General features: G+C 40.1%; 1 protein-coding gene across 5 annotated transcripts; it reads right to left on the bottom strand.

The window, feature by feature from the left end:
• Positions 1-1111: 1111 nt before the first annotated feature.
• Positions 1112-25996, bottom strand: IQCE (IQ motif containing E). 5 transcript variants are annotated; one of them, XM_052680052.1, is made up of 23 exons: positions 25883-25996; positions 24646-24693; positions 23953-23995; positions 22603-22743; positions 22169-22300; positions 21128-21198; positions 20196-20333; positions 19774-19824; positions 19194-19264; positions 18887-18959; positions 18424-18473; positions 15761-15915; positions 15241-15296; positions 14731-14939; positions 14213-14317; positions 13342-13444; positions 11337-11432; positions 10629-10691; positions 10513-10536; positions 9417-9530; positions 8572-8702; positions 7777-7892; positions 1112-4573 (listed from the first exon to the last, which is right to left on the bottom strand). In XM_052680052.1, exons 1-23 carry the CDS (start codon positions 25901-25903, stop codon positions 4422-4424), a joined length of 2163 nt encoding a protein of 720 aa, XP_052536012.1. In that variant the 5' UTR covers positions 25904-25996; the 3' UTR covers positions 1112-4421. The 5 variants fall into 5 exon arrangements, with proteins under 5 accessions (XP_052536012.1, XP_052536013.1, XP_052536014.1 ...); XM_052680053.1 differs by having other exon boundaries at positions 20220-20333; XM_052680054.1 differs by lacking the exon at positions 10513-10536.
• Between the last annotated feature and the right edge of the window lie 106 nt (positions 25997-26102).

Below are 26102 nucleotides of genomic sequence, written 5' to 3'. Positions count from 1 at the left end.
TCATTTCTAGATTCATACTGCAGGAAAGACTTTCAAGCTCTGCTACACCACCAAAGCAGAGCATCACTGTTGAACTGACAGAGGGAGAGGGGCAGAGGAGTGAAGTGCAGGCGTGATACTGCATGGCTGACAGCAAGGAGGTAAGGCAGTGTGTCACAGTGAGCACCACAGCCCTCCTGGATCCTTCCCCATCACTTTGAGCATCAGGATTTCATGACGAATCTGTTTGTACGACCAAGAATAGAAGCCCTCACAGGGTTTTCGTGGTACCCAGTGCCACAAAAGTGGTTTTGAGGCAGGCTGGCAAAAATCTTCCCAACGGTGGGAGAGCTGTTACAGCCTGAGCATCACCTGGAGAGGGAAGTTTTGTTTGTAAGGAGAACAACAGGAACATTTCCTGGGGATCAGAAAAGATGCACGAAGACGTGACCTCAGATTTTAAGTCAATAGGAAAGCCAGAGTGGAAAGGGCAACGGCTTAATCAGCAGAACACAGCAGAGCATCGTTAACAAGAACACAGCAACATTCACTGTTCAAGGCTACTCCTTCAAGCACAATGAGGGCACAATGAATGCTAAAGGCCACGTAAGTAAGAACAAATGTGCTTTACGCACATCTGGTTTTGTCTTTTTTTCTTTCTGGCAAATTGTTTATCCAGATTTCACCCTGTGACTGTAGCAGCTAACAAGCAAGCAGCACAGCAGATGAAGCAGCACACATGAGACTTGCTGTACTCTGCCCAAAGCCACGTATTTGAGGGAATGGCACTGCAGAACTACTTGACAGGATTCCTCTTTTTGAGCAGAACACCAGAAACAGCAAAACAGAAAGCAAAAGCCCACCGCTGTTGTCAGTAGTGCCAGGCTTCCATTCACCCTACTGGCAGCAGGATCTGGAATTAACACTAATGAAGAAACTCACACCCCATGTGTTTAGGAGTTAATTTTTTACTGGCCTCGTTGCTCGTCTTGCAGAATGAAGGAGACCAGGCTTAGCAAAACAGCACGGAGTAAAAGATCAGCCTAGGTGTGAAGTGAAAACAACAGGAGCAAGCTGAAGAGGTCGCAAAGGCAATGCAAATACAACAACTGAAGCAGGGAAGTATGAACAATTAATTTACAAACTTGGGCTTTATTGGAAAGTTCAACAGCCAGGAGAAAATACACTGCAACTGTTTTAGCTTTTAAAAAGATCTCAAGGTAACTTGCACGGTTCCAATTATTAAAACAATCACACAAATGATGGCTTTCTGATATGCCAAGATGAATAAACTTTCCATTTCATCTATATAAAAAGCTGCCTGTCTAGGGATTATTTGCATAGCTATGAAGGAAATATTACATCCTTCAGGTTCTGATGCCTCAGTAAAATATTTACAGGCATAGGCACTTAAGGACAGAAAGAGATCAAATCGTGTGAGAGATCCCTATATTCACACATGATCACTACCTGCAAAGAGTACAGCAAACTGTGAAGGGTTTTATGTAGGCAACATCATCCCATGCAGAACTTGCATATCATCAGAATGGAAAGTGTGCTACTGGGAGGTCACAGTGGAGTTTAACTTGATTTCAGGACCTTGATGCCCCTGCAGATAATGTTTTTCAGACACTAAATGTCTGTGTTGGCCCTATCTTAACAGGTTTGAGCCACACAGATGTTCACTGTCCTTAACTCCCTGTTGAGTTGAGGAAAGGAAAAATGCCCCATTTCCTCTGAAAAACACATTTTCTTCCTTTACTGCTCCATGGCTCTTCCCAGATCTACAGGTTACTCACATGGTGGAGGTTTCTCTTTCTAGCATACACCAAACATTCACACGCTGTGACCGTGTTGTTATCTTTCAGAATTATGAGTTTGAAGCGTGCTCAAAGGAAGCACCAGATTTGTATGGCTATCAGACTGCAGACTTGAATTCATGAAGCTCATCCACCCCAGAAGACATTTGCTCTTTCTCACACTGCCTTTGGTGACTTTGGTCACACAAAGTGACTGTCTCCCCTTTGTCCAGGCATTCAGCTATCAACAGCACTGCTGCTGGCCGCATGCTCAGTTAAGACAGAAGCCTTTCTACTCTGTGTCTATTTCCTGACTTTCATATTGGTTCTTCATTATGGCACAGTAAATTGAATGTCAACTTCATTAAATTTGCTGCCCAAGCATTTCCCTGTAGGGTAACAGTGAGGTGGGTACTTTATAGCAGACTCGGTCCTGACACACACTATGTATTCTCTCCTTAATTTGTCAGCCCTCAGCTCCAGTTTCTCTCTCTCTGGAGGTATCCATGGCAGGCACAGTTACAGACTTGAAACATTATACGTAAGAAACTCAATACAGATCTGCTTCTGTTTAGCAAAGTGGCAAAATGACTTTTTTTTTTTTAATAAATAACATGACTTTCAGCAATAGAAGGAGATAGGTATAGGCTTCTGCCAAGAGGACTTTATCCCCTTTATTCTTTTATTTTATATGCCTTTTTTTCATCCTTTCTGCAGATAGCAGCCATGTGACCGAAGTACCAGCAGGAAAAATTCACCCAACTTGAGTATAAATGACATTCCTCAGTCTGCTTTGGGTATGGAGAGCTCTCAAAACTGCCTTTGGAAAAAGCAAAGGCGGCATTTCTACTGCTGGGATTAAATGAAATCAGCTGCATTGTGCTGCAGCCATCCAGTTTCCTCTTTGGCTGCAAGTACTGGCATGAACTATGATAAGCACAGATAGTGGTTCATTGAAATCAGAGAACCGAGACAGCTCTGAGTTATTAGTATTCTGCAAAACAGCAGCGACTGATTTTTAATTTAAAAAAGAAGAGGGAAAAGGTGATAAAAATCTTCTATTTAAGAGTGTGCTTTCTGTTTACAGGAGATTTTATTACTCCTTGATGACAAAGAAACCACCAGGGTCTCCACAAAGACTTTACTGTGTGTTTGTAAAATAAATTCTCCTTTCACTAAATATCCCATAATTTACTTGATTCACCTTTTACAAAACAAAACAAAATGCATTTTAATGCCTTTGGAGGGTGCTGCAATGATAGCCTGGAACACAACGTCCTCCTTTCAGTTAAGAAGAGGTACAGTTTGTTAGAGATCTAGAAAGACTCCTCTGACCATGTTCTCCACAGCCTATTATGTTGTTGGTCCCTTCATGAAGTCTGGTAAAGATATTGCTGTTATTATTTCTGGGTATCTTGATATCTATAAGTCAACTGCTTATCCTGCTTCTGTTCAGGCTACAAGATGTTTTATCCATCCCCATGCAAATCCCTCAGCACAGAGTGCACAGTGCCATGCTTTCCAGCATAAGCCTCATAGCTAACCACAGAAGATGGCTGTGACCCTTCTCCCTGCCTGTGATTGGACTGAGGGTGCATTTGCAATATACACTGCTAACGTGCACACACACAAAGGTAGTGCTGAGAGGAGAGATCTAAGCAAAGAAACAAGAAACTTAAAACCCCTTAGAGCTCAGTGTATGAGCGACTTAGCTAGGTGGGAGTTTCAGGCAATGCAGTGATACAAGCTGGAACAGGACATACAGCATCGTATCTTCTACGTCAAACGTTTGCAGTGCCGTCTCCCCTTGCATTTGTGATATGTAAGCAGAAAAACTAGTCACAAGGACATTCCTGCTACTACACCCCTTCTCTGACAAATGCAACTGGAAGCATTTACGTGATCATGTACAAAGTAGTACAATATATACGATAGCAAACACTGGGAAAGAGCAATAAATAAGAAAACTGTGCAGACGCAGTAGACCTAGAGCAGTGCTATGACAGAAGTGATGTTCTAAACAGACTTTACACATCTGCAGAGACTGTAAATGCTCAGTGTATAAAAATACAAATTAAAATGCGACAATAACATTTTTAAACAGAGAGGACCTCATAGCAAATACAAGCTGCTCCCCTTTGCATACACAGGCTGAAAACTGGGGCTAAGTCATTTTTCACTTCCCAATTTAAAAAGGTATCTTAGTCAACTTGAAAGACTTCCTTTGACACAAAATGCTCTGAGCACCTGGTAGAGCTGTAGATGTCCCTGTTCTTTGCAGGGCAGTTGGACTGGAGGCCTTTAAAGCTCCCTTCCAACTCAAACAAATCCATGATTCTATGAAATATCTCAAGCCTTTGCTGCTTTCATTTAAATTTGTCAATTTCAACTTCTGTCTCACGAATTCAACTGTTTTGGTGCAGCATTTTTACAACCCAAACTCTGTCTTTGTACTACAGGGCTAAGGCTAACAGACAGTCAGCAGCTTGTAGCCATATATCTGCAGAGATGACTTATCAAACAAGTATTCAACCACAGCTGAAAAAAAGCAGACAACTGCAGGCTGACATCCCCCCTTTGTTCATCTTTGATACGCTTTACCTCGGTGGAAATACCTTTGTCTGCGAACCGAATAATTCAAGATTAGAGCCCATTAAAGAAGTGGGTGGAGGTTTTCTTCATCCTCAGTGATGGAGAGACAATTACAATATCATCTGAATCGTCTGAGTGAGCTTCATCCACAGGCAGAGACAGGGCGGGCTGCGGCTGCTTCTCACAAGCGCCGGCCGAAACAACTGCAAAAGGAAACAAGGGCATCAATAAAGAACAGTGACAAAAACAAGCCCTTGTGGGAAGAGCAATATTCTCTGAGCCATCAAGTTTCCAGAATTACCTGCAGTTATGAATATCTCTCATCTGTTTTTTCCTGCATGTAACTATTCCTGTTCTGCTTCAATGACAGAAGCTGCGTGCCAAGCACTAAGTTGACACACTGACCACACATGATTTGTCTTCTTGTCTTTAAATCTCTGCAAGTGGTTACACACCACAAAGTAAAGCAACGTGAAACCAGGCCATAAAAACAAGTATTTATTAGATGGTCAGAAAAGGAAAAAATGATCCAAGCAGAAAGGTCAGAACTTCAGTCAGATATAAATAGAGAGAAGGGAAATGGGTGAGAAATCTGAGAGAAGCTGTCCATAACAATGTTTTTCATTCATCTATCTACAAACCACTACATATATTCACATGCTGAATGACACAAAGTTTTATTGGTTCTATGCATCTCAGCAATGGCAATTTAAAGAAATGTTTGGGGCGTAAACAGATAGAACCTTGGTTCCACTAAAAATTGGAAAGAGAAAACTGATACATGAGGCCTTTTACATCTGACAAGCAGAACCAGCAGATTCTAACCCCTGTGCAAAAAATTTATTAACTTAATGATGACAGCTATTAAGATCTTCTAGCTCAATATCTTGCCCTCAGCTCCACTAATTTTTCGGCTTTGAGTGTCGGTTCTCTGAAAAAAGACCATCTCTCCTAGAGGAAAAGGAACAAATCAAGATGACCTGTGGTAGAAAAAGGAAACACGCAAGGAAGAGGCTATGCACTGAGAGTTTGACAGTGGACTAGATAGCAGAGGGCATACAGGGAACCTTCCTTAGGGAGAAGAACTGATGATCCATTGCTGTTACGGTGAAATGAGGGGTTCCTGATGAAGAAAACTGCTGGTATGGAAGAGGCATACGCAGCAATTGGAATGTGGAATAAAGAAAAGGGGTCTGCAACAAGCCCAGAATAGAAAAAGGGTGACAGGCAGAGAGCCTGTGAATGAAAACAAGGAATGCAGGAGGCCATCATGCTGACCTCAACCCACAGAAGCAAAGAAACGCATGACTTTCTAGTTAAGTGAAATTCCTCTCTGTATCAGTCAGCAAAGAATATGAGGATTTTTCAGAAAGATTTACGAGTGCTTGAGATAGGGATAAAGAAAGAGAACTTTTGGAAGCAAGCACAGTAACTAGAAGGTGCAACGCCACCAAACAGACATCATACATGAAATGGCTTAATATCGACCAAATCATTCGAGATTATATCCCGTTCTTGAAGACTGAGATTTTATTGCCCTCATCTTCAGTTGGATGCACTTCAAAACGACAACAATATCTTTGTGCTTGTGAATGGCTCAGCACACTAGTGAAACAACTAGATGTAAATTCATTATGATTTTGAAAATGCTTCAGATAAGCTAACAGTTGTACCCAGAGCAGCAATATGTGGAGAGCAATGCTTACTCAAGATTGCAGTGCATATTCTGAACGTTCTTTCCTTTCTATCACTCCCTTGACAGAAAGAAACAAAAGCCTAAATTTTAGACTGAATTGTTATCATCTGTTCCACTTCATTGGAAGCAAAGAAATGGCTTTCTTCAAGTAGTATCCACATTTGTGAGCAAAGCAAAGCAGTGCTGAGTGCTGCAACACTTGTGCTAGATTTTATTCCTCTAAAGAAAGCAGACATACCTAACCTGATGAAAACAATGTAATTTACTCTAGCCCATATACAAGCCTCTTTAAAACACACTTTCATCTTTCCCATTCCTCTCAAAATAATGCCAAAAGGCTTGTGAAACTAAATGACTTATTGCAATGTGTATTTTCATAGAAAGTTTAAGATCTTTGAAAGATTGAAAGGTCACAAAACACGAGTTTGACCTTGGAACGAATGAAGCAAGAGCTTGTTCAACAGCTGCATGATTTAAAGCCAAAGGAATTTGATTGCTTTAAATCACTCAGCTGTTAAACAAGCTCCTTGTCTTCTCTGCTTTCCAAAATACAGAATGACCAGTGAAGTGCATTACTCCAAAAGCCAATTTCACTAGCACATTTTCACATCAGTCATGAGTTAGGAAGGACAGATATCAGACTTTCAGTAAACTTACAGCCCAGGCAAAACGGGAGGCTGTGGGACTTCTTTTCTGGATACTGTCTCTAGACATAACTGAAATCACTCAAAACTAAAATACCTTCAGAACCAAGTATTACTGACCCCTTCAAAAGTAGTAGAATGTGCTTCTGAATATGGCATACAGTGAAGTTTCTTATATACTTCCTCCTCCACTGCAGGGTAATCTTTGTATTCACAGCCTTGGCAAATCTCATATCTTACAGAAACAGCCTGAGCTGCTTAAACCACACTCTGTTTCTCAGACAGTCTGCAGGGAGTATCAGCTTTTCACCAACAAAAAGAAGTCAATGTTTCTCAGGTCACCCTCAAAGCTGCTCTTTTTTTCTCCAACTGGGGTCCATAAAATCTCCTGTTCAGGATAGAGCTAGCTTTTTCTGTTTGTTGTCCTTTGAAGCTGTGTGTCTACCTCTTTTCTTTCTGCATCATTGTTTTGCCTTTCTTGCTCAGTACTTCTAACAGCCTCTTAGAGGCACCTCTGGCTTTAGTTCCATGTTCTCAGAAGCAACTAGTAGAATTCAAGAAGGAAACCAAATTGTAGATCAGCCATGAGAAAAGACATTTTCCCAGTTTGCACCAGCTGGAAAGGTGATCCACAACTTCATTTTTTTTTCCTTACTGCAGCAAATGAAGACTGCTGAGGAAACATGACTTAATAGACATAGCTGACTTGTCTACGGCTTCAGGTCCAAAGCATGGTGGAGAATACCATACAACAGCTACAGTGTTATTACATTATTATTATTATTACTACAGTAGTTATTACATAACTACCATTCTCCCCAGAGAGACCTTCCAACCTGAAGTGGCAGCAAGCAAGTGAAGTACCATGGAGAAGCTGGGAGTGGTATTGTCAGAACTTACAGTCTTTATTGGAGGGACTGCACTTGCTTGTATAAAAGAATACATGGATACAGAGTGCAAGCATGCATATGAACATGTGCATGCATGTGCAGAACTTCCCTGTAAAATTAAGCATACATTTGCTCAAACTCCACATGCTTTTGAGCACGAAGGGAAATAAAATTACCAGGAAGAGAAGACATGCTGGCTGACAGGCTGGTCTGGAGTGCTGCTGAGACTGGTTTGTTCTCTGTCCTGAAGAGAGCAGAATCCATTTTCTCACTTGTGCTAGACACAGAGGGCCTGCAAAAAGACACAATGCATAGCATGAGGTACAGAACAAGAACACCAATCTGCTGTCAGAATGCATACAGGACAGTTTCTTGTATTACTAGCATCAACGTTTATCACTTATGGAAGTGAGCACAGTCATTCATGTGAGGTGACAATTAAGCAACTCTCACTGTAACAACAGCAGTAAGCACTAATGGCTTCTGGTGCAGTAAATCCTGGAGAAAAAGGAAGTATTTTTTCAAGCCAGAGCCACCATAAATCTATATAGTAAGCAAATGACTGAGTTCTTCCTGAGCTGAGTAGACTTCATGCAAGATCATATTCTAGCTCCTTCCTCCTCTTCTTCCACATAACATTTAACTTCCACATGTCAGAGCTTCACTCAATTTCAAGCTAGCAATGAGTTTGACAGCAACTGTTGTTTTTTTTCCCCAAAGAGTAATTCTTTTCTTCTACTTTCCCTCATCCCTATGGAAGAGAACATGCAGCAGGATGTAGGAAGACTGCAACAAGAAACTCTTCTGTTGCATACCCATGAGAAAGCTATCTTGTGTGTGTTTGAACAATGCTCTCTTTCTCCTTCTGTGCCAAGGAACCCACACTAAAATCCTACACAAAAAAATTACCCCTCCTCTGTAGTAAAAACAATTTTGCTACTACTCTGCAGAAAAATCTATTCATCACTTACCTTTCCTCAAGCAGTACTGTACGTGTTAAGTGAGCCCTGAAAACGGACTGGATGAATGTCACAATCTTCTCTTTCTCCTTGCAGAGAGAAGATGAGCTCAAGGAGTTTGACACATGAGGCATACAGGAGTTCTGCAGAGTAATCAGATCAAAGAGAACTGACCTTTTACAAATTGCACAGAAACGTGACAGAAGCTTTGTCAATTTTATTTCCTGATTGTGAAAACAGCAGTGGAGCAAACACTTCTATCTTTTGGTCTGCAGTATTAAAGTTTCTATAAGACTAAACCAGTAGGAATGCAAACCTGATCACCCTACAAGTTTTGAAATATACATATTCAATTAATGAAATGTTAGACATTTGCAAGGTAAGGCTTACAGAGTTCTGAAGTTCATTTATACCTCAGGCAGGAAACCATCTAGAAGCCAGAAGAGGTAAGGAAACCTTCATGAACTATTCAGTTCTGCTACAACTGGCCTATTTGCTTAAAACTGACAAGTGCAACCAGATGGACAACATGAATGGAGAATTAATTTTAGCATGCTAAAGGTGCAAAGGATGCTCACATAAGCTGGCAAACGATTTACAGAAAAAAATGCTTAACTGGTAAGGAACAGTTAAAGACTATAATGCAAAGGAATTACAGCTTTGTTTCTATGAAAAACTAAGAAGTCAGAAAGGAACACCAGGGCATGCACTGGATATCTGTCTGGAAATACAGCGGTGCTACCAACCAGTGCATTAAGATTGCTCTACAGGGTGACACAGAGAATTAAGTGTGGAAGCACAGTACTCTACGAAGTAAGGTGAAAATAATGATATAACCCATTTGCCCCTGAAGTTACCTTTCTTCCTGGGCTTTGCCTGTTGTAAGGTTGGGCATCATGCAGCCCACTACTCAGTAGCAGCTTCTGTCGAGCCAGATGTCCTCTGAAAGCTGCCTGAAGCACAACAACTGCCTAGCATAAAGAAGAAATGGTAACTCCCTTGAAAGGTGGCAGCTATAAATTAAAACAAGAGTCCCAAGCACAGAGGCACATATGCAAAATAGCTTTTCCCTTTGCAATGGACACTGATGTCCTGACATCTTTATAAGCTGAAGGGATCTCACACATTTACTTCACAGAGACTCCCATACAATCCAGAGAATTTACCCAACACGTGAGGGATATAAAACAACCCACAGTTTAAACTCAGCCTAAAAGTTGTTCATCATTGATCCTATCAAATGCAATTACATTCCAGCTGCCAGTGCTAGCCTGTATTTCACACATAGAGAAATATTATCCCACTCTCCTATTAGATTCTGGCTAGGCAGCAGGCTCTCTGATGCTCTGGTATGATCAGAAATCAAGTAAAGCCTGGCAAACCACTGCAGTGATTATGCTGAATGCAGCAGTCTTTCCTCTCTGCTCAAATATTTTACTAGATTCTAATCCAGACACAACACGTGCTTCTGTCACGTAATTAGAATTTGTTCTAACTTCTGAAAGTAGGATTTTATTTTCTGTAAGAAACAAGTGTGAGATGCTATGCTGTGTGATTTGAAAAAAGTTTAATCAAATCCTGTATGCAAAGCATTTATTAAGAAGTGACGAAATTGTCAAACAAACTCAATTTCTGAAGAACACTCAGCAACATTTCTCTTTAGGAAAGGCTTCAAAATCCTACTTGAAATTCTTCTGAAGATTCATCACAGTGAAAATGAAAAACACACAGAAAATTTGAGATTGAGTGGTGAACACTTTGAAAAGATGTATCAAACAAAATCAGGATGTCACAAGGTGGATCATGAGCAGCCTGAATTACAAAGATGGCCTTTGAACAACAGCTCATCACAATAAAACCTGTTTAAAAATAATTTAAAAAAAATATTGGGTTATGCTTTTATGCAGGTTACATGTGATCCACTGTTCTGTTGGGTATCATAAACATACTCACCTCACCCAGAGCAATTTCTTCCTTCTGAAATGGAAAATGCGTTGTCATAGATCATTACATCTCAAAGTTTAACATAATAAATAACAATGTAATCTTTTAAAAGAATTTAACCCCACCTTATATTTTCTCATTTCATTATTTTCACTGCCTAACAAACTTTGCTCTTGTTTGAAAGCTTGCTGGGAAAAAAAAAGAAAAGAAAAGAAAAAAGAAACAGTTGAAAGAATAAGAAAAAACGCAATGATTTCAGGACTCAGTACTGCTTACTCTAGCTTTAGCTACTGTGTCATTCATTTGTAGCCTCAAATGGAAAGTTAGGCAGCTTTCCCAAGCACAGGTCCAAAGCACTGAGAAGTCTGTGCTTCAAAACAGTGTTGAAGAAGAAAAAAACCACAAAAACAAATCTCATGAAAGCTCGTCTTGGTGCTACAGGCATTAGTTGCTAGAAGAGACTTCTCTGATATGGCATATCAGAGGGGCAGGACACACCAGCTGCACACTGGGTTGGTTAGTTTGGGCTTTACTCCTAATGCTCTACACCTAGTGCTAATGCTAGGTGCAGCAGGAAGGAGCCACAAGAAGAGTATCCAACAAGGCAACGTTACCAAGGAAGCACTGCTTCTGCTCCTTTAGTTTATGTGCTCACCTAGATTCCCCCATGTAGAAACTGCACTTCTCAGAACAGAAACAAGCTTCTAGGAAGCAAAGGCAAAAGAAGCATCAGGAAGGACTTGAAAAGAGTGGTGCAAGAGAAGATGATGGTAAGGAATCACTGCTGCAGATCCTGGAGCCCCGTGGCAGGTTATCCAGACTCTGACTCTCACCTTACTTCGGTACGACCTCCACCATCTCTGGATACATCTGGCTGCTTGTTCCTTCTTGCAGTCTTCTTCATCTTTAACTGTGCAGTTTGGTGAACGCTGTGAAGGAGAATCTTTAACTCATTACACTGACACAAATTAGAATTCTGTGAGGGGATATAGGTTACAACTGACTCAGAAATCGACACCAAAGTCCTTCAATGTTCTGCCTGCCCGTAGGGTGGAAAGAGGGTAAGGAGGAAAATCTTAGTTCTGAATACTGCTCGTGTTCAAACCTGTAATCCAGGTGACTGTTACTGTAAAACATGTTGCTGTCCTTGTTTCAGCTGCTAGCTGAACGTGGGAATGGAAAGGTTTTCGCCTACATGTACTTCTGTGTTTCTATGCATCGCTAAAGCAGTAGGAACTCCCACAGTGGAAATCAATGCTTTGCTGACCAGAAACATTTTTTGTATTATTGACAGACTGAGAACAAATGTCAGGGCACCTAATTTTGCAATTCTTCGCCAAGGAACACAAATATTAGCCTGGAAGCTCTCTCATGTCTCTTGCTGGCAGATGGGACCCCAAAATTGTTTTTAACCTTACTGATGTGCTGGCCATCACACATGCAAGACTGAGAGCTTGTGTAAATCAGTACAACTCTACTCTTCTGTCTTGAAGAAATTAGTTAATTAGAGGAAAAAGACGAAGAAACAGAGCAAAACAAGATTTTCTTCCAGATATTTCTCCTGAGATGTGGCTGTCCACTGAGCCTCTGGCCATCTGATCCTTTTGATCCCTAAATATCCAACCTACACCAATCATCTTACCTGACTTGCCAAACTAAAGTCACAACAGCAATTTTAAAACACGAATCTAATTTGTTGGTATAAAATTCCAAGCGAAACAATAAGAGATTTTATAGACCCTGGAAAAAGCTGCTTGATTCTTTGAAAAGGATTTATTTATAACCTTTGAAATGCTGAGTTAAAGGCTTACATTTAGCAAATGGATCATGTTATATTAAAAGTGACAACCTACCATTAAAATGAAAAATTGGTGGGAACTTAGTGATAATTACAAATAATGGGAACATTTCAATAAATAGATGGTTAGCGGCCAAGAATATACATAGTCTGCAGAGGAAAGAAGGGACTGTTCATTGGCTGTTTCTAAATAGAAACTCAAGTTATTTGGTATTCAAAACATCATTTAGCATCCATCACCCTCTAACAAAAAATCTAACTTAAATTCCTACAGAACTGCACAATATATCAGAAATAGCATCCCCTTAAGCTCACGGACATTTTTATTTCTATTTCTGTACAACCTGTATTTCAGAGTACTTTAACCTTAAAGTTCCAATGGTCAAAATTTCCAGTTATAACTGTTAGATGGTTTTTAGTGGAATGAGATTAACACGACCTCCCTGTATCTGCAAGCATTTCTGCCAGTGCCCATTCATCTCTACAGATCAGCCACAACGTTCAGCACAGGGGTGGGAGATCACTGATACCAAGTTCACTCCTATTCATGAATAAAACAAATTGAGTGCAGAGGTCCATTTAAAACTGTCCAGGACAAATGGCTGCACAAACACAGCTGTTAGACATCTAAATACTCAAAATGGAGGTGCTATGAATACTTTAACTCTAGAAATACTTCAGTTCAAGGGGGTTAAGTGCTTACTGCATTGTACTGCCATTTTCTTCCATTTTTACTTAAATATTGTGTCGTGTAAATAAAAAAATTAAAAGGAAAAAAAAAAAAGGGCCCAGCTTCCATCCAAACAGAAAAGCTAAATAGTATTTTCTGACCAAGTAACATAAGTGCCCTAAATGATCACCTGGTCAGCATAAAATCATTGGCAAGGACGGTTTTTGCTCTTGCTTCCTCTCCTCCTTTCCTTCTGTGTGTGTCTTCCATGTGTCAGAAAAGAGAAGAAACATTTAGCTATTTAGACTATCTGAACAACTCACAGGATATCAGATGCAAAGAAAAACACCCACAAAACATTTATCTGTACCTCATTAAGATTCTCTAATGCATCTTCTGTCGTTTGTCTCTCCTCTTCCTCCAGTTTTGACCGTGATTTCCCTTCTTTCTGTGTAAGGTTCTGCATTTCCTCGCTATGGTTGGAAAGGCAAATATATTAATAGTCAGACATTTTCTGTTCTTCCTGCTTTGAATAGACTGAATCTGTTTCATAAAATTGGGTTACTTTGGCTTTTTTAAATGTCCAGGTGGGAAACGGTGCTCAGGATAACATCAGACATACTCTCACAGCAACAGAACATTGACAATCAAATCTCAAGTTGTGATAGCAAAGCTTTAGGTTAAAATTATAAAGAAAATGGCCCAAGGTTAGAGTGGTACAATTGATGCTATTAATAATGCAAGTAGATTTGAAATGATGACTGACAAATATGAAACTGCAACAAAGTCCCATCTTACAAAGCAATAAGGAAGTCACTATTTTTCTCCCCTACATTTGCACAGGATTATTATCAATGTATTAGCAATGGTCTAAAGGCAGAAGCTTCTAGATAAAGATAGTACAGTTTTTCTTGTAAATTGAAAGAAGTTCTCAAGTGCAACATGGCAAGTATTTTTTTTTCCATCCACCTCATTCACTTTTCTTACAATCTAATTCTTTTCCCTATTGTATATCTCAGTCTTTCACTTTCTCTAAAACTCTGCAGATCTCCTCCCCCGATAACTTATCCTGTCTACCCATCAGAGTTTCACACAAATGAATTCCCAGCTTCCTGCAGCCCATATGATCTATATGAATTGTGTGTCACTTCAAAAGAGAACTCTCTTTAATGGGTTTTGGCTGAGTTTTTTTCTTGGAGTTATTTATTTATTTTAAAGATTACTAAACCAAGATATGATACCTTAAAGTCAGCTCTTCCTTCGTGCTTTCTTCCTTGTTATTCTGGTACTTCTGCAGCTCCAGCTCTGCTTCAGCCTTGGCCTGAAGCAACTGCTTGATGTCTAAGCTAAACAAGAATAAGGAAATCTAAGCAATATTTTCATCATTCACATCCTAATAAAGTAATTATTTTTTACTTAAACTTCTAAACAAAATGGGTTGTCTTAAATTTGGAAAGGAACTACACATTTAATTTACCCTTTAAATAAAGCAAAATTTGTAAAGAGAGGCAAAGCGTTTTATTAGCAATACACAGCTGTGTGCAAATCTCTGCTCATGATCAGAATAACCTGCCTGCCCTTATGCAGTGACATATGAAACCAGCCTAAGCAATTTAAATTACAAATCAGTTGCTAACAGGAGAGAAAGAAGACAGTGTATGGCCTGGCAGAAGGAAGGTTTAAGTGGAGAAAGTGGCAGACCAGAATAAAACTTATGCTAAAAAAAAAAAAAAGCCAAAAAACCAAGTGCTGCACTTACTCTTTACTAAGTAGGAGACTTTGAAGAGCACTCCTATCACTCTTCAGTTTCTTTACTAGCTCTCGGAGTCGGTGGCATTCCTCAGCATGATCTACCTGTTGAGAGGCTGCATGATTTGGGTCTGTAGAAGGTGAAGATGACACACCAAGTAACTGTGTTGCCTCACTATCAGCTGACAATACTCTGGTGTTCTCCATGTCACCTACTTTCTGAGCAAAATAAATTTACACAGAAGAAAACACAAAGAGAAGAAAATTGAATTCAGCATAAAAAATTTTCACTTAGGCCAAGAGAAAAGATGAAATGAAAACTGTTTCTGAAATATGCATCTACATGCAATAATTCTGAAAAAAGAAAAGAAGAAAAGAGGAGGAAGGGGACATGGAATAGATATCCAATAGATAGTTCACATGTGTGAGACAGGATACACACTGCCACCAGCACAAGCCAGTGTTTCTCCATTTTCTGTTTAGAGACAGTTCAGATGGCCACACGAATATTAACACTCACCTTTTCTAGCTCCAAAATCCGCCTCATAAGGCTCTGCCTGCTCCAGTCGCTATAATCTAAATGCAACAACAAAACTTTAAGCAGGAAACTGCATTGATGAATTGATATTTTTCTGCCCATACAAAAGGAGCACCTTAAGATCACTGAGCTTCAGCTTTAAAGAGGCAGCAATCAAAAGATGAAAACGATATTGATGGATGCGACTCAGCAATCAATATAAGCCATTGGTACTTAGCTGTTTTCAGCAACTGAAAACATCTGCCAGCAAATTTTAATCTTTAAGTGATAGCAGCCCAGAATTCTCAGGGATAATAATAAAGAAAACCCAGGTCATCCTGGAGCAGCATCCCTGCTATTTAGAGACAGACCCCTCTAACAAACACCTTGTTATAACCTTTGCCCAATCCAAATCTCCATTTTTGGTTTACCTCTCTTAATTCTGCCACTTCGAGGTCCTGCCCCCCCTCTCAAACTTCTTTCAAATGTACCTAAATCCAGTGCCCCACATTTCAGTGCCTACTTTTTGTTTTCCTGGATGCAGAGCAGCTCAAAACGTGATCCAGATCTTCTTTCAGACACCGATTCTCATTCTGCAATTCCTTGATATTCCGGGACAACCTCAGGACAGCAGCATTCAGTGCCTTCAGTCGTTTTTGGGTATCTCTGCCCTCTGCACTTGAAAAAGGATCAAAAACAGGAAGTTAACTTTAAAGCAGAGAACAAAAAAGCAGCATCAGAAGAAATAAAACAGCCTCACTATCTATCTGGGTAACTTAATTGTCTCCAATTCCTCCCTGATAACATTTCTCAGCATTTTTGATTAGAGAAGTTGAATTTTTTTTCCTAGCAGAATAAAGATCATCTGACTCAACACTTTCACAGTTATTTTAATTTACATCAGTGTAAGAAGTTAAACTTTGAAAGTTCATTGATTGATTGAGGACACTCTTGTCTCCTTAGTGCATAAGCAGGAGTGCTTGTCTGAGTTCTACTTAGAGCTTTCTACCTCTTTTCTTAACAAATCTTACAATGCCTTACCAGTACTCTATGGACCACAGATGAAAAACCATTTCAGTCAATGCAGAGATTACTCTGAAAAACTGTTCAACACAGAAAGATAACCTGTGTGCTCCTAATTGCTCTCTTTCACTCAATAAGCAGATTGAGATTGGAAGAACAGGCTATAAACAGAAAGATCCTACACATAAATGTATTTTGAGATAACTGTGAATGCTGCTCTAATGTGAAACTACGAACTGAGAAATTTCTTTCTTTAAGATACATTTCAATCAATGAGATATTTGAAACAGATTTGGTGGATGCTACTTACATTGATGTGGTGGAAATGAGAAGCACCAGAATAAGAAAAGCCTGTCCTGCATTAAAAATACTTCAAGTATTACAATGATTCTGCCCTTCTAATTTTTCTAATAAAAGGAGGAAGAAATCACAGCTTCCAGACGCACGAAGTTGTAAAGCTTGTTAGCAAAACAGATTTCTAGTGAGACGAAGCACTTAGTACTTAAATGAAGCATTTAATACTTAAATGAGAAAGTTACTGCAAACTTACTTCTGAAATCAAAGGATGGACCTAGTTTTGGACAAATTCCACTGTAAAGGAATCTTAGATCACTTATTCACTGGAATAATTGTAGGTAAAGGAGAAGATGGTCTACCATTACGCTATCAGAGTGAAAAATTGAACCTAATTTACATTTTGGAAATTGAAAGAAATTGAAATCAGGAAAAACAAACAAAGCTATCCAGATATCATGAAGACTACGTATAAAGCTGTCCCAGACAGGAGGGGAAAAAAAACAACACAGAAACACCAAATCAACAAAACTTTGAGGTGACAGAAATCACAACGATTACTGAATGCCATTGTTTTAGGCTCATCAAAACTAAAATGGAACATCTGCTGCCCATTCTGAGGATTTGAAAGCTTGTCTAATTTCGTGGTTACAATTGGAAGCCACAGCTTTACACAGAAATACTCATAGTTAACAGTGAAAAAAGAGGAGTTAAATGTCATTCACTTCAGCCAGAAATAATGTAGGCAAGCCTTGTGAAAGAAACACTCCTTCTGTGCCAGAGTCTTGACCTTCAACTTCACCTATTACTTCAGAGCTCGGCCTCTCAAGTAGAGACTGACAGTCAAATAATCAAGAGAGACAGCCTTGACCACTGTTTTTCAAAGATACAAATAAATGAGGACAAGGAAGAGCCCTGATGACTCATTTTTACCTGTGACTAAATTAATTGTGATGGTTACAGCCTTGAGAAGCTCGTCACTGTGCGCCTGAGCCAAGAGATGAACATTTCTTAAAAGCAGTGGCAAATCAAACTCCAGTTTTTAATCCACAGGAGTCAGTAGGAATCAAGGCAACACAACCAGTGCACATAGCCCATAAAGAGCTCTCATGTTTCCATCAGCCCAAAGACTGGTGACACCCAAAAGTTAAGATTGCTGTCTGACCTTAAAACAATGCTACGAGGGCAAGAAAGTTTTGATCTGGTGTGCTAGCATGTTCTCCTACCCCCCTAGCCCATTACCCTCTCCTCAGCTTGACCAATACTTACTTGCACACATGCTCTTACTTGGGTCTAGCTTTGTCTTTTGGCTTTGTGCTTTGTCTTTTATTTCCTCTAGAGATCATTTCTCACAGCATGTTTCCCTTTATTACCATCTATATACCTCTGTGCACTAGTGACAAGCACCAGTACAAGCTTCTTTATCAGTATCTTATTAGTGCCACTCACAGATCTCTCTCAGAAGCAACCCTGAGCTTTGGATCTGTATCTCTGTGCTATGGGAAAATCAAGTTTACTCCAAAATAACTTCTCTGCACCACACTCCCTAGAGAAAGATGCAGAACTGACTCAACTGTAAAACCCTAAGCATCTTTTGAGTTTGTTTCAAGTGTCAGTAGCAAAAGAACAAATGTGATCACGGGGGAAAATGGATTTCATTTAACTGAAATAAACTTTCAGAGACTTTCAGAGCTTTTATGGGCTTTTTAAATATCTCTAGCATTTTTTTTTCCATACCCACTAAGTGATCTACGAGAAAGAAAAGAGACTAAAGAAAAATGACAAATGTAGTTGTTTTCCATCAAAAGTATACAGTTGGTACATCAGATACACATACACAAATATTTGCCTCAAAAAAAGTTCACATACTTTTTCTTCATAGTCTCAGATTTTGCCAGGAGGATTTGGAGACGATGAACCTGTAAGTGTGAAATATAGATTCTATTAACAAGCTAGCTGAGGTAAGCTGACATAGTTAATATAGCACCTTTGTTCACTACAGGGAAATCAGAGGAAGACCCTTTGGCTAGTCATAAATTCAGTGAGGCCACCACTGAAAAAATCAGGCTATCATTATGTTGGCTTTCACATGTACAATACACGTATGGATGTATATTAGTTTCATTATTCCCCATTCTTGGCTAACACACTCAGCTTATTGAAGAAAAATTCTTTGGTACATAAAGTTGGAGCTATCAAAATATCAATGACAGTTCTGCTCTAATTACACATGTACCTAAGCTGTAGGAAATCTAAAATCTTCGATTTCTATTTCAGCTCAACAACTGAGCTTCCTTTCCAGCATGCATGCTGAGAGCTTTGTCAGATGTACCTCCTCACAGTAGGTCTCCACAGCTATCCTCATTTCTTCCAAATCAGTGGTGTTCATATCTGACTGGAATTTGCTGAAAACAGAGCACAGAAGTTAATCCAGCAATACTGGCAGAGACCAGACTGCAATGCTTGTTGATTTACAGTTTCTGGGTGGGTGGTTTATAATTTCTAAGACATTCTCAAAGTTTATTAATCTGTGTTTAAAAGAAAAAAAAACAGAAGAATATAGGCAAAAAACTAACATGGATTTCCAATCCCCTCTATTATCTTATCCAATACAAGTCCCTACCCCTATAAAGTCATACTTGATAGTGTTGTCTTTCTCCTTGCACTGTTGTTCTAGCTTGAAAATCTTCTGTTTTAATCCATTAACCACCTACAGAAAGAACAGAGAGCTGGAATATTCCATATATACACATAAGTTCGATTTCTCCATAATCCTGCCCTCTCTGTAAATTGCACTTAACAAGACATACTTACTCCTAACATACTTTAGTAAATCAGAAACATGTTTGCCATCCTGTGACCCTAATTTATATCTATGGTAACATAGCCAGCTTAATAATTTTCACACACAATCTTTAACAAAATACAAGAAAAAAAAAACAACTGCACCCATTACCTTGTTAAGTTAAAAACAGCAAGAAAAAGGGAAAACACTGATGCAAACAGATTCAAGGAAGTGACAAAGAAAACTATCTGCAATATGGTTAATTCCAGATCCTTGTTGTCAGTTATCTACCTGACTACAAAAATAACTGTTATGATTCCCTAAAAGTTTATTATCTTTTTTTTTTTTTTTTTTTTTTTTAAATCAGTTGTGGTTCAACTCCACAAGAGGAAGAAAGTATAAATGAAAGCAGAAGGTAGCAAAGTAACAATTACCCATCCGTTATCAGACTTCTTTGCTGACAAAGATCGTGCCAGCTCAGAGCCCTGCAAGAGAAGACAAACAAAGCAAGTGACAAACTTTGCTACTTCTTCTGTTAGCAATTTCCACAGGACTTTCTAATGTACTCATTTTCACAGTCCAACAGCTTAAATTCTAAAGTCCCTATGCTCACCATTTTGTATTAGCACACTGCTACCAAGGCATAAAGCAACAGGCACAAAGAATTGCATTTGGTTGATGTGCAATGGGGCTACAGAGGTGAAAAAGCATTCAGAACATTGTGAGAAGTTTCTGGGAGCTGCCCAATGTTAGATAAGAGCCAGTTCCAAACGGCTCCAGAAGAGACTCACTGCTAATCAAAGGGAGAGAAGAAAATGAGGATCACATAGATCAGCACTGTTCTGTCAATTTTTACCCCTTGCCCTAAAGAAACAGTCACCCTGGAAGGATCCAACAGTTGTTCAATCTGTTTATCCTTTCTGTTATTCTCTTCTTCTAGTCGACGCAGCTTAGTTTTCATACGATTTCCTTCATTTTTCTGAGCTTGTATTGTCTAAAAAAGGAGAGAAAAATCCAAAGTTCATTTCAGAAACACTGAGTTTTCACATGAATTGTTACTGGCATCAGAACATTTCTAGTTATGATGGCCAGGACAAAGCACACAATAAATAAAAAAACGAAACAAAGACCATCACTGTAGACCAGGGCTGACAGGTAAGGGAGATGACAGGACAAAGATAAAGTTACTTATGAAGATAAATAAAACTTTTAACAGAAAGGCCACCTTACACAAATGATCTACAACAGCCAAGACTTATTTTTTTTAATTTGTATCCATAGAGTTCAGCTTGTCCTTATCTTTCAGACACTGCACAAACCTCACTTGACAAACCGTCATAGAAAACTCAAACCGTTTGAGTTGGAAGAGACCTTGAAAGATGTTCTAGTCCAACTCCCCTGCAATGAACAGAGACATCTGGCCTCACCACGTTATTAAAACATGACAAGCAACAGCTGAGCATGGAAAATAAACAAAAAAAAAAATGGAAAAAAAAAAGGGGTTGGGTTGAAGGGCAAAGAAACCAATGCAATGAAACTTTTCTGTGTCCAGCTAGGGCTGTGGCTGAGGTTCAGGACTGGATATACTGCAAGGCTTCTACATCTACTGCTCAGAAGTATCTATCACACCATGAGAACAAGGAAATTGCCTTAAATAGTCTAGACCATGCATTACAAATACAGAAGTGTTGGGTGGATATCTAAGTTGTACCACAGAATTCCATCTGGACATGTACAGATAGACAGAGACCCCATGGTTTTACAGTGTGAGCATCAGAGACACAGCACCTTTTTCAGTTCTATGATTTCATCATACATCTCTTCTTTTTCCTTGTAGTCGGGAGTTCCAGGAATGTAGCCTACAAAAAAAAAGGTAGATAAAAGAAGCAGAACTGAAAGAAATATTTTTTCCTAAATGAAAACCTTAAAGGGAAAAGTTTCAAACATCATCAAATTGGAAACTAGGCATTAAAAAAAAACAACTAAATCAGCAAAGAAATTTATTTCACATATGGAAACAAAATTGAGGTGTTACCATATGAACCTTCTGCTACATCTCATGGCAAATTTCTCCTAAGATTTCTTTTCTCTATTGCACTAAATTAAAACATCTGAAGAAAACCACACTTCACAGAAGACCAAAGTCTTTTCCCAACAATTATTTACAAAACACATCTAAAGATGTCCAAAATATGTTTTTTTTTGTTGATACCTAATGGGCAAAAGCTTACTGCCTTTTAGAGTCACCATGAGCTACGTGTTAGCAGTAACAGTGTAGGTGGCACTTAAAATGCAATTTCATACTGGGATTTTTAACATCACAGTTCTCATTTAAGAAAAAGAACAGGACAAAAGTTTCACATTTTGCCTTTCTTATAACACCCAGTTGATTTTAATATCACAACCACATGATAGAACACTTTCTAGAGGAAAAGTAAAAGGAGTCAATTACACAGAATTTCAGGCAAGCAGATGGTTTCTATCAATGGTTCTGAAACTGTGCTTCACAGAGTTCAATAAATTGTCTACAGCTGGCCCACTGAACCATATTATATTTGCAATGTTTTCAGCTGAAAACACATGGCAGTTTGCAAGAACTCCTGAAAGCTAATAGTGATTCATTGCTCAAAAAATCTGGGAGCTGCCTCAACCAATTTGTAAATCTCAAAAGTATTCCAACGATTCTACTTTGACACACCATTGTAACATAGGTTAAATTGAAACGGGGCTTGTTTTACTAAAGCTATGATCTTAAAAAACAATCCATGAGTTTACATGGAAGAAAACCAGACCACTAATTTTTATCTGCCATACAGTTACAGAGTTTACCATTGCTAGAAGAACGGGAATGTTTGGGCTTCTTCATTCCTAGAGCTTCCTTCAGGTACTCTGGAGTGCTACTAGAAGTGCCAGCTCGCATATGTCCTGTGTCAACATCTGATCTCAGGGAATGGCTCATTCCTGCCAACAAAAAAGGAACAAAATGCAGAAATCAGGGATAACTGTGAATTACGTTGGTGGATTTACTGTGAACAAATGCAACACTGAAAGCTCCAGGTGCTGTTAATTATTCCTACTATAAATTCCAATGCTCAAGATCAGATGACTCAAACTCAGTTCCAACCACCCAAATAACTACTATGGAAATGGCTTCCCATGTACCCTCTAACCAAACACACGTTTCCCATCTCAGAGCTCATGTGTTAAGCTGTCCCCAGGAGTGAATTGTAACCACTCTGCAGGTAACACTTCTATACTGATACCTTGTTTCAGTGATCCCAGCCACATCTGCTTTGGGTTTTTCATAGCTGCACTCTCAAAATGTGCGTTGCCTGTTCCCTGCAGAGATCTCCAAACTGCAGCTTTCTTAGGATACAGTTGTGTGCTAGAGCTGTATGGAGACTCTAAAACAGAAGAAAATATCTCAACGTTGCCTTAAAAAGCTCAAGATCACAAAAAATCTGTTTTGAGCTTCAGGCTCCCAGCCACAAGCAAAAGAGGCAGAGTAACATAATAACAATAACATCACTCAATATAAGCAGAAGTACTTACTTGGAGACTCACTCTTAAGACACTTGTGTACCTATTTTCATACATCTGACCTACAGAAATGTCTCTCCTGTGAGAGGAACACTCCTGGATAAGCTGGCAGAAGTGGCTCTGTGGCTATTAAACCACTGGCAACTTTCTAGCAGCAATCAAAAAACAGGATTGGGTCTGACACTGCTGGAGAGCCCCTGCCAGCACTACTTCAGGTACTGCAGTTAGGTATAAATACTGATAATTACTCATGTTTTGAAGCTGAGTTTAGATGTCTGCTATACTGGCTGGCAAGTAAGTCTTCAAACTGAGAAGTAGAGGAAGAAGCAATTAAACTAAAAATCATGGTTGAAATTAAGGAACTGTTTTAAATCCATCATTTAGAGATTCCAGGTAAAGGAAGGAGGTAGATATGCTCCTATCAGAAGGGTTTGCCTCCTTCTCACCCTAGAGCAAAAACGTGAAGTGCTATGTGATTTCTTTTATTATAAACACAAAGTAACAACAATCACAACAACACCTGAGATTGTTTTCTTTGAGATATTCACTATAAATATAAAAAGGAAGGTAAATGGAAATACATGGTAAGAAACATAAAAGCCAGAAAATAAGCTACAGACACAGCACACCTGCAGATCCGGTACTGATGGAGAACATTCTACACTTTACTTCTAAGGTGATAGGGAAAAAAGAATGAAATGGAAGTGCTTAATCTACTAACATAAATATCTGTTAGATGGTAGGATGTGCAGGTATCTCTGATTATCTCTGGTAATCCCACGGTCTTTCTGCAGAGCAAATATCAGCACTTACTAAAATGGGGGGGAAAAAAATTGTTTTCCCCTTCCTGAAAAAAATCAAGAAGTGTAACTAAACTACAAGCTTCAATCTCAGCCTATAAAAGTCTAACTTCACTGCTTACAGAATACAAATCTCAAGCAGAGGTGCTCTGCACACACAATGAACAATTCCAGTGAGAACAAAGAAGTTGTTTCAAATAAATCTATCTCCTGTGCCACAAAGAAATCTATCTTGTTATGCACAATGGAAGCAGAAGATTTTTGAGCTCTTACTTGGTGACTTTGGAGGCTTGTGAAAAATTTTCTTCTTTAATTTCTGGAAAAAAAAAAGAAAAAAAGAAAATGGTGCGCTTAAAATATCATGCTCTCTGAACACTCCAGCATATAACTGCAAAACTGGCTTCAATCTCCATGTTATGTGAAGAGCACTTGTTCTAATAACTCAAAACCTTTTGTGCATAAAACAAAACCAGAAGCGTTAAATACATGCAGATCTGGCTACAATAACAGTCACAAAAATTAGGATGGTACCTACTGAAGCTTTGTGCTATGAAGTAGACTGTTCATGCTCAGAATACTAAGACCTTCCTGGTCTGCATTACATACAACAGCAAGCCCACAATGATCACAGAGCAGAGGCTGTACCAGAATAGAGTAGGACCACTCCTCTAAAGGAAAGGCTTGTTCAATTCCATTAGAGCACAGTAAAACAGCTACTCAGGCCCTCAGCTTGATAAAAAGCAAAATGAAGCAAATACCATTTGCAACTCCCAGAGAACTTAGAAGCCTGAATTACATCTGGAATTAGAAGAGATTTTCATATCAAACTACACTGCAGTAAGATTGCAAGCTCTCCTCTCTGAAGGATGTCTTATCGACTGGGAGCCATCGCATGGGTGTAGCCTGTGCAAGAACATTCTGAGAGGCCTTTTTAAGGCACTTAGCTGCAGCATGCCATTAACTCACCATTTCTGCATCTGATTCACAGGTTATCACAGACAAGCTGTCATCTCCCTGGGAAATAAACACAAACTGTGACATTTGCTGCTCTTCAAGTAATTGCTTTTAATACATACCCAGAATGATTTGTTACTAACACAACAGAGCTCGAATACAACAAATTCCAGTGGGAAACAAGTCATCACTTTTGCAAACACAGCACGATCTGCATTCTGTGTGCTAACGATGCAAGTCACTTCTAACAAGTACCACAGAGATTAGGCACTTTGGACTGCACCATCACACAGCCTTCAGGTGTCCCATTTCCAAAGTGCAGGCACTGCATGAGCTTCTCCCAGTCACACCTGGCCAAACAGCAACTCATCCTTTTGTTCTCTTCCTCCCTTGTTCCCACCCTTGCTATGCTACGGGAACATTTAATAGACTGAAGAAGCAACGGGGCTGAAAAAGAAGGACAAACTACCGAGTCAGAGTTTGATCTTTCTTCACGCTGAGCTGACAGAACCTTCTGCTTCTCGAATGCGAGCACATCCACAGCAGAAGGAAAATTTCCACTTCCCTTTCAGATCACACACACACACACGCTGCCCTCACAAAACATTTTCAGTTGCCGCCAACTCCGTGGCGCTTCCAGCTGCAGCCCCATTCTTTGGAAAGATGCTGATCTATCTCTGTGAAAGGCGAGGAGGGGACAAAATATCTCTTAGACTCCCAGCTGATGGAAAAAGAGATGAGGCTGACAACAACAGCACAGCTAAAGCAGCTTTTTATGGTGGCTGAGAGCAGGCACGCGTGCCTCTCACACACTATGCCAGTTAGCTTTTAATTTCCCGAGGCAAGATTCCCCACAGCACAGCGAGATGTTATTTCTGTTGTTTTTAAGGCCTTTTTATCACTCCGTGCCATCTCCCTGCACAGCTGTGCCTGTTGCACCGAGAACCACACTGAGGAAGGCACTCGGCCCTTGCACAGCATTCACCCGGGCAGGAAGGTGCCACAGGAAGAGCACTCCAGTCCCTGCAAACGTTCACAGCCCAAAATAACAAGAGAACAGCTCTCAGCGAAGGGCCTCAAAGCCTCCATCGAACTGCTGGGGAGGGACAGAAAGGAGCGCTACATCCCCCACGCCACGGACCGAGGCCTCGCTCCTCCTCTAGCAACCGCAACCTCCACCTCATCGGCCTGACGGTTCTGAGGGCCCCGCGCCCAGGCTGCTCTCCACCCCTCGCTGCCCCTTCCTTACCAGCTCCCCCTCCGCGGCCATAGCAGGCCCGACCTCAGGCCTCGGAGCCCGGCTCGGGGCACTTCCGGGTTGCGGTAGCCATGGCAACGAGGCGACGCGACAACCACGCTCCGGGCCGAGCGTGCGCCTGCGCAGTGAGCTCCGGGGGTGAGGCCGCGCCCTCGCACCCGCCCGGGGCTTGGGCGGGCGGCCGTGAGGTCGTGCTGCGGGGCGCGAGTGC

Source organism: Tympanuchus pallidicinctus, unplaced genomic scaffold, assembly GCF_026119805.1.
Source record: "Tympanuchus pallidicinctus isolate F22 unplaced genomic scaffold, pur_lepc_1.0 scaffold18, whole genome shotgun sequence".
Lineage (NCBI taxonomy): Eukaryota > Metazoa > Chordata > Aves > Galliformes > Phasianidae > Tympanuchus > Tympanuchus pallidicinctus.
The sequence above is the reverse complement of the archived record's forward strand: the minus strand, read 5'-3'. Positions and strand labels throughout refer to the sequence as shown.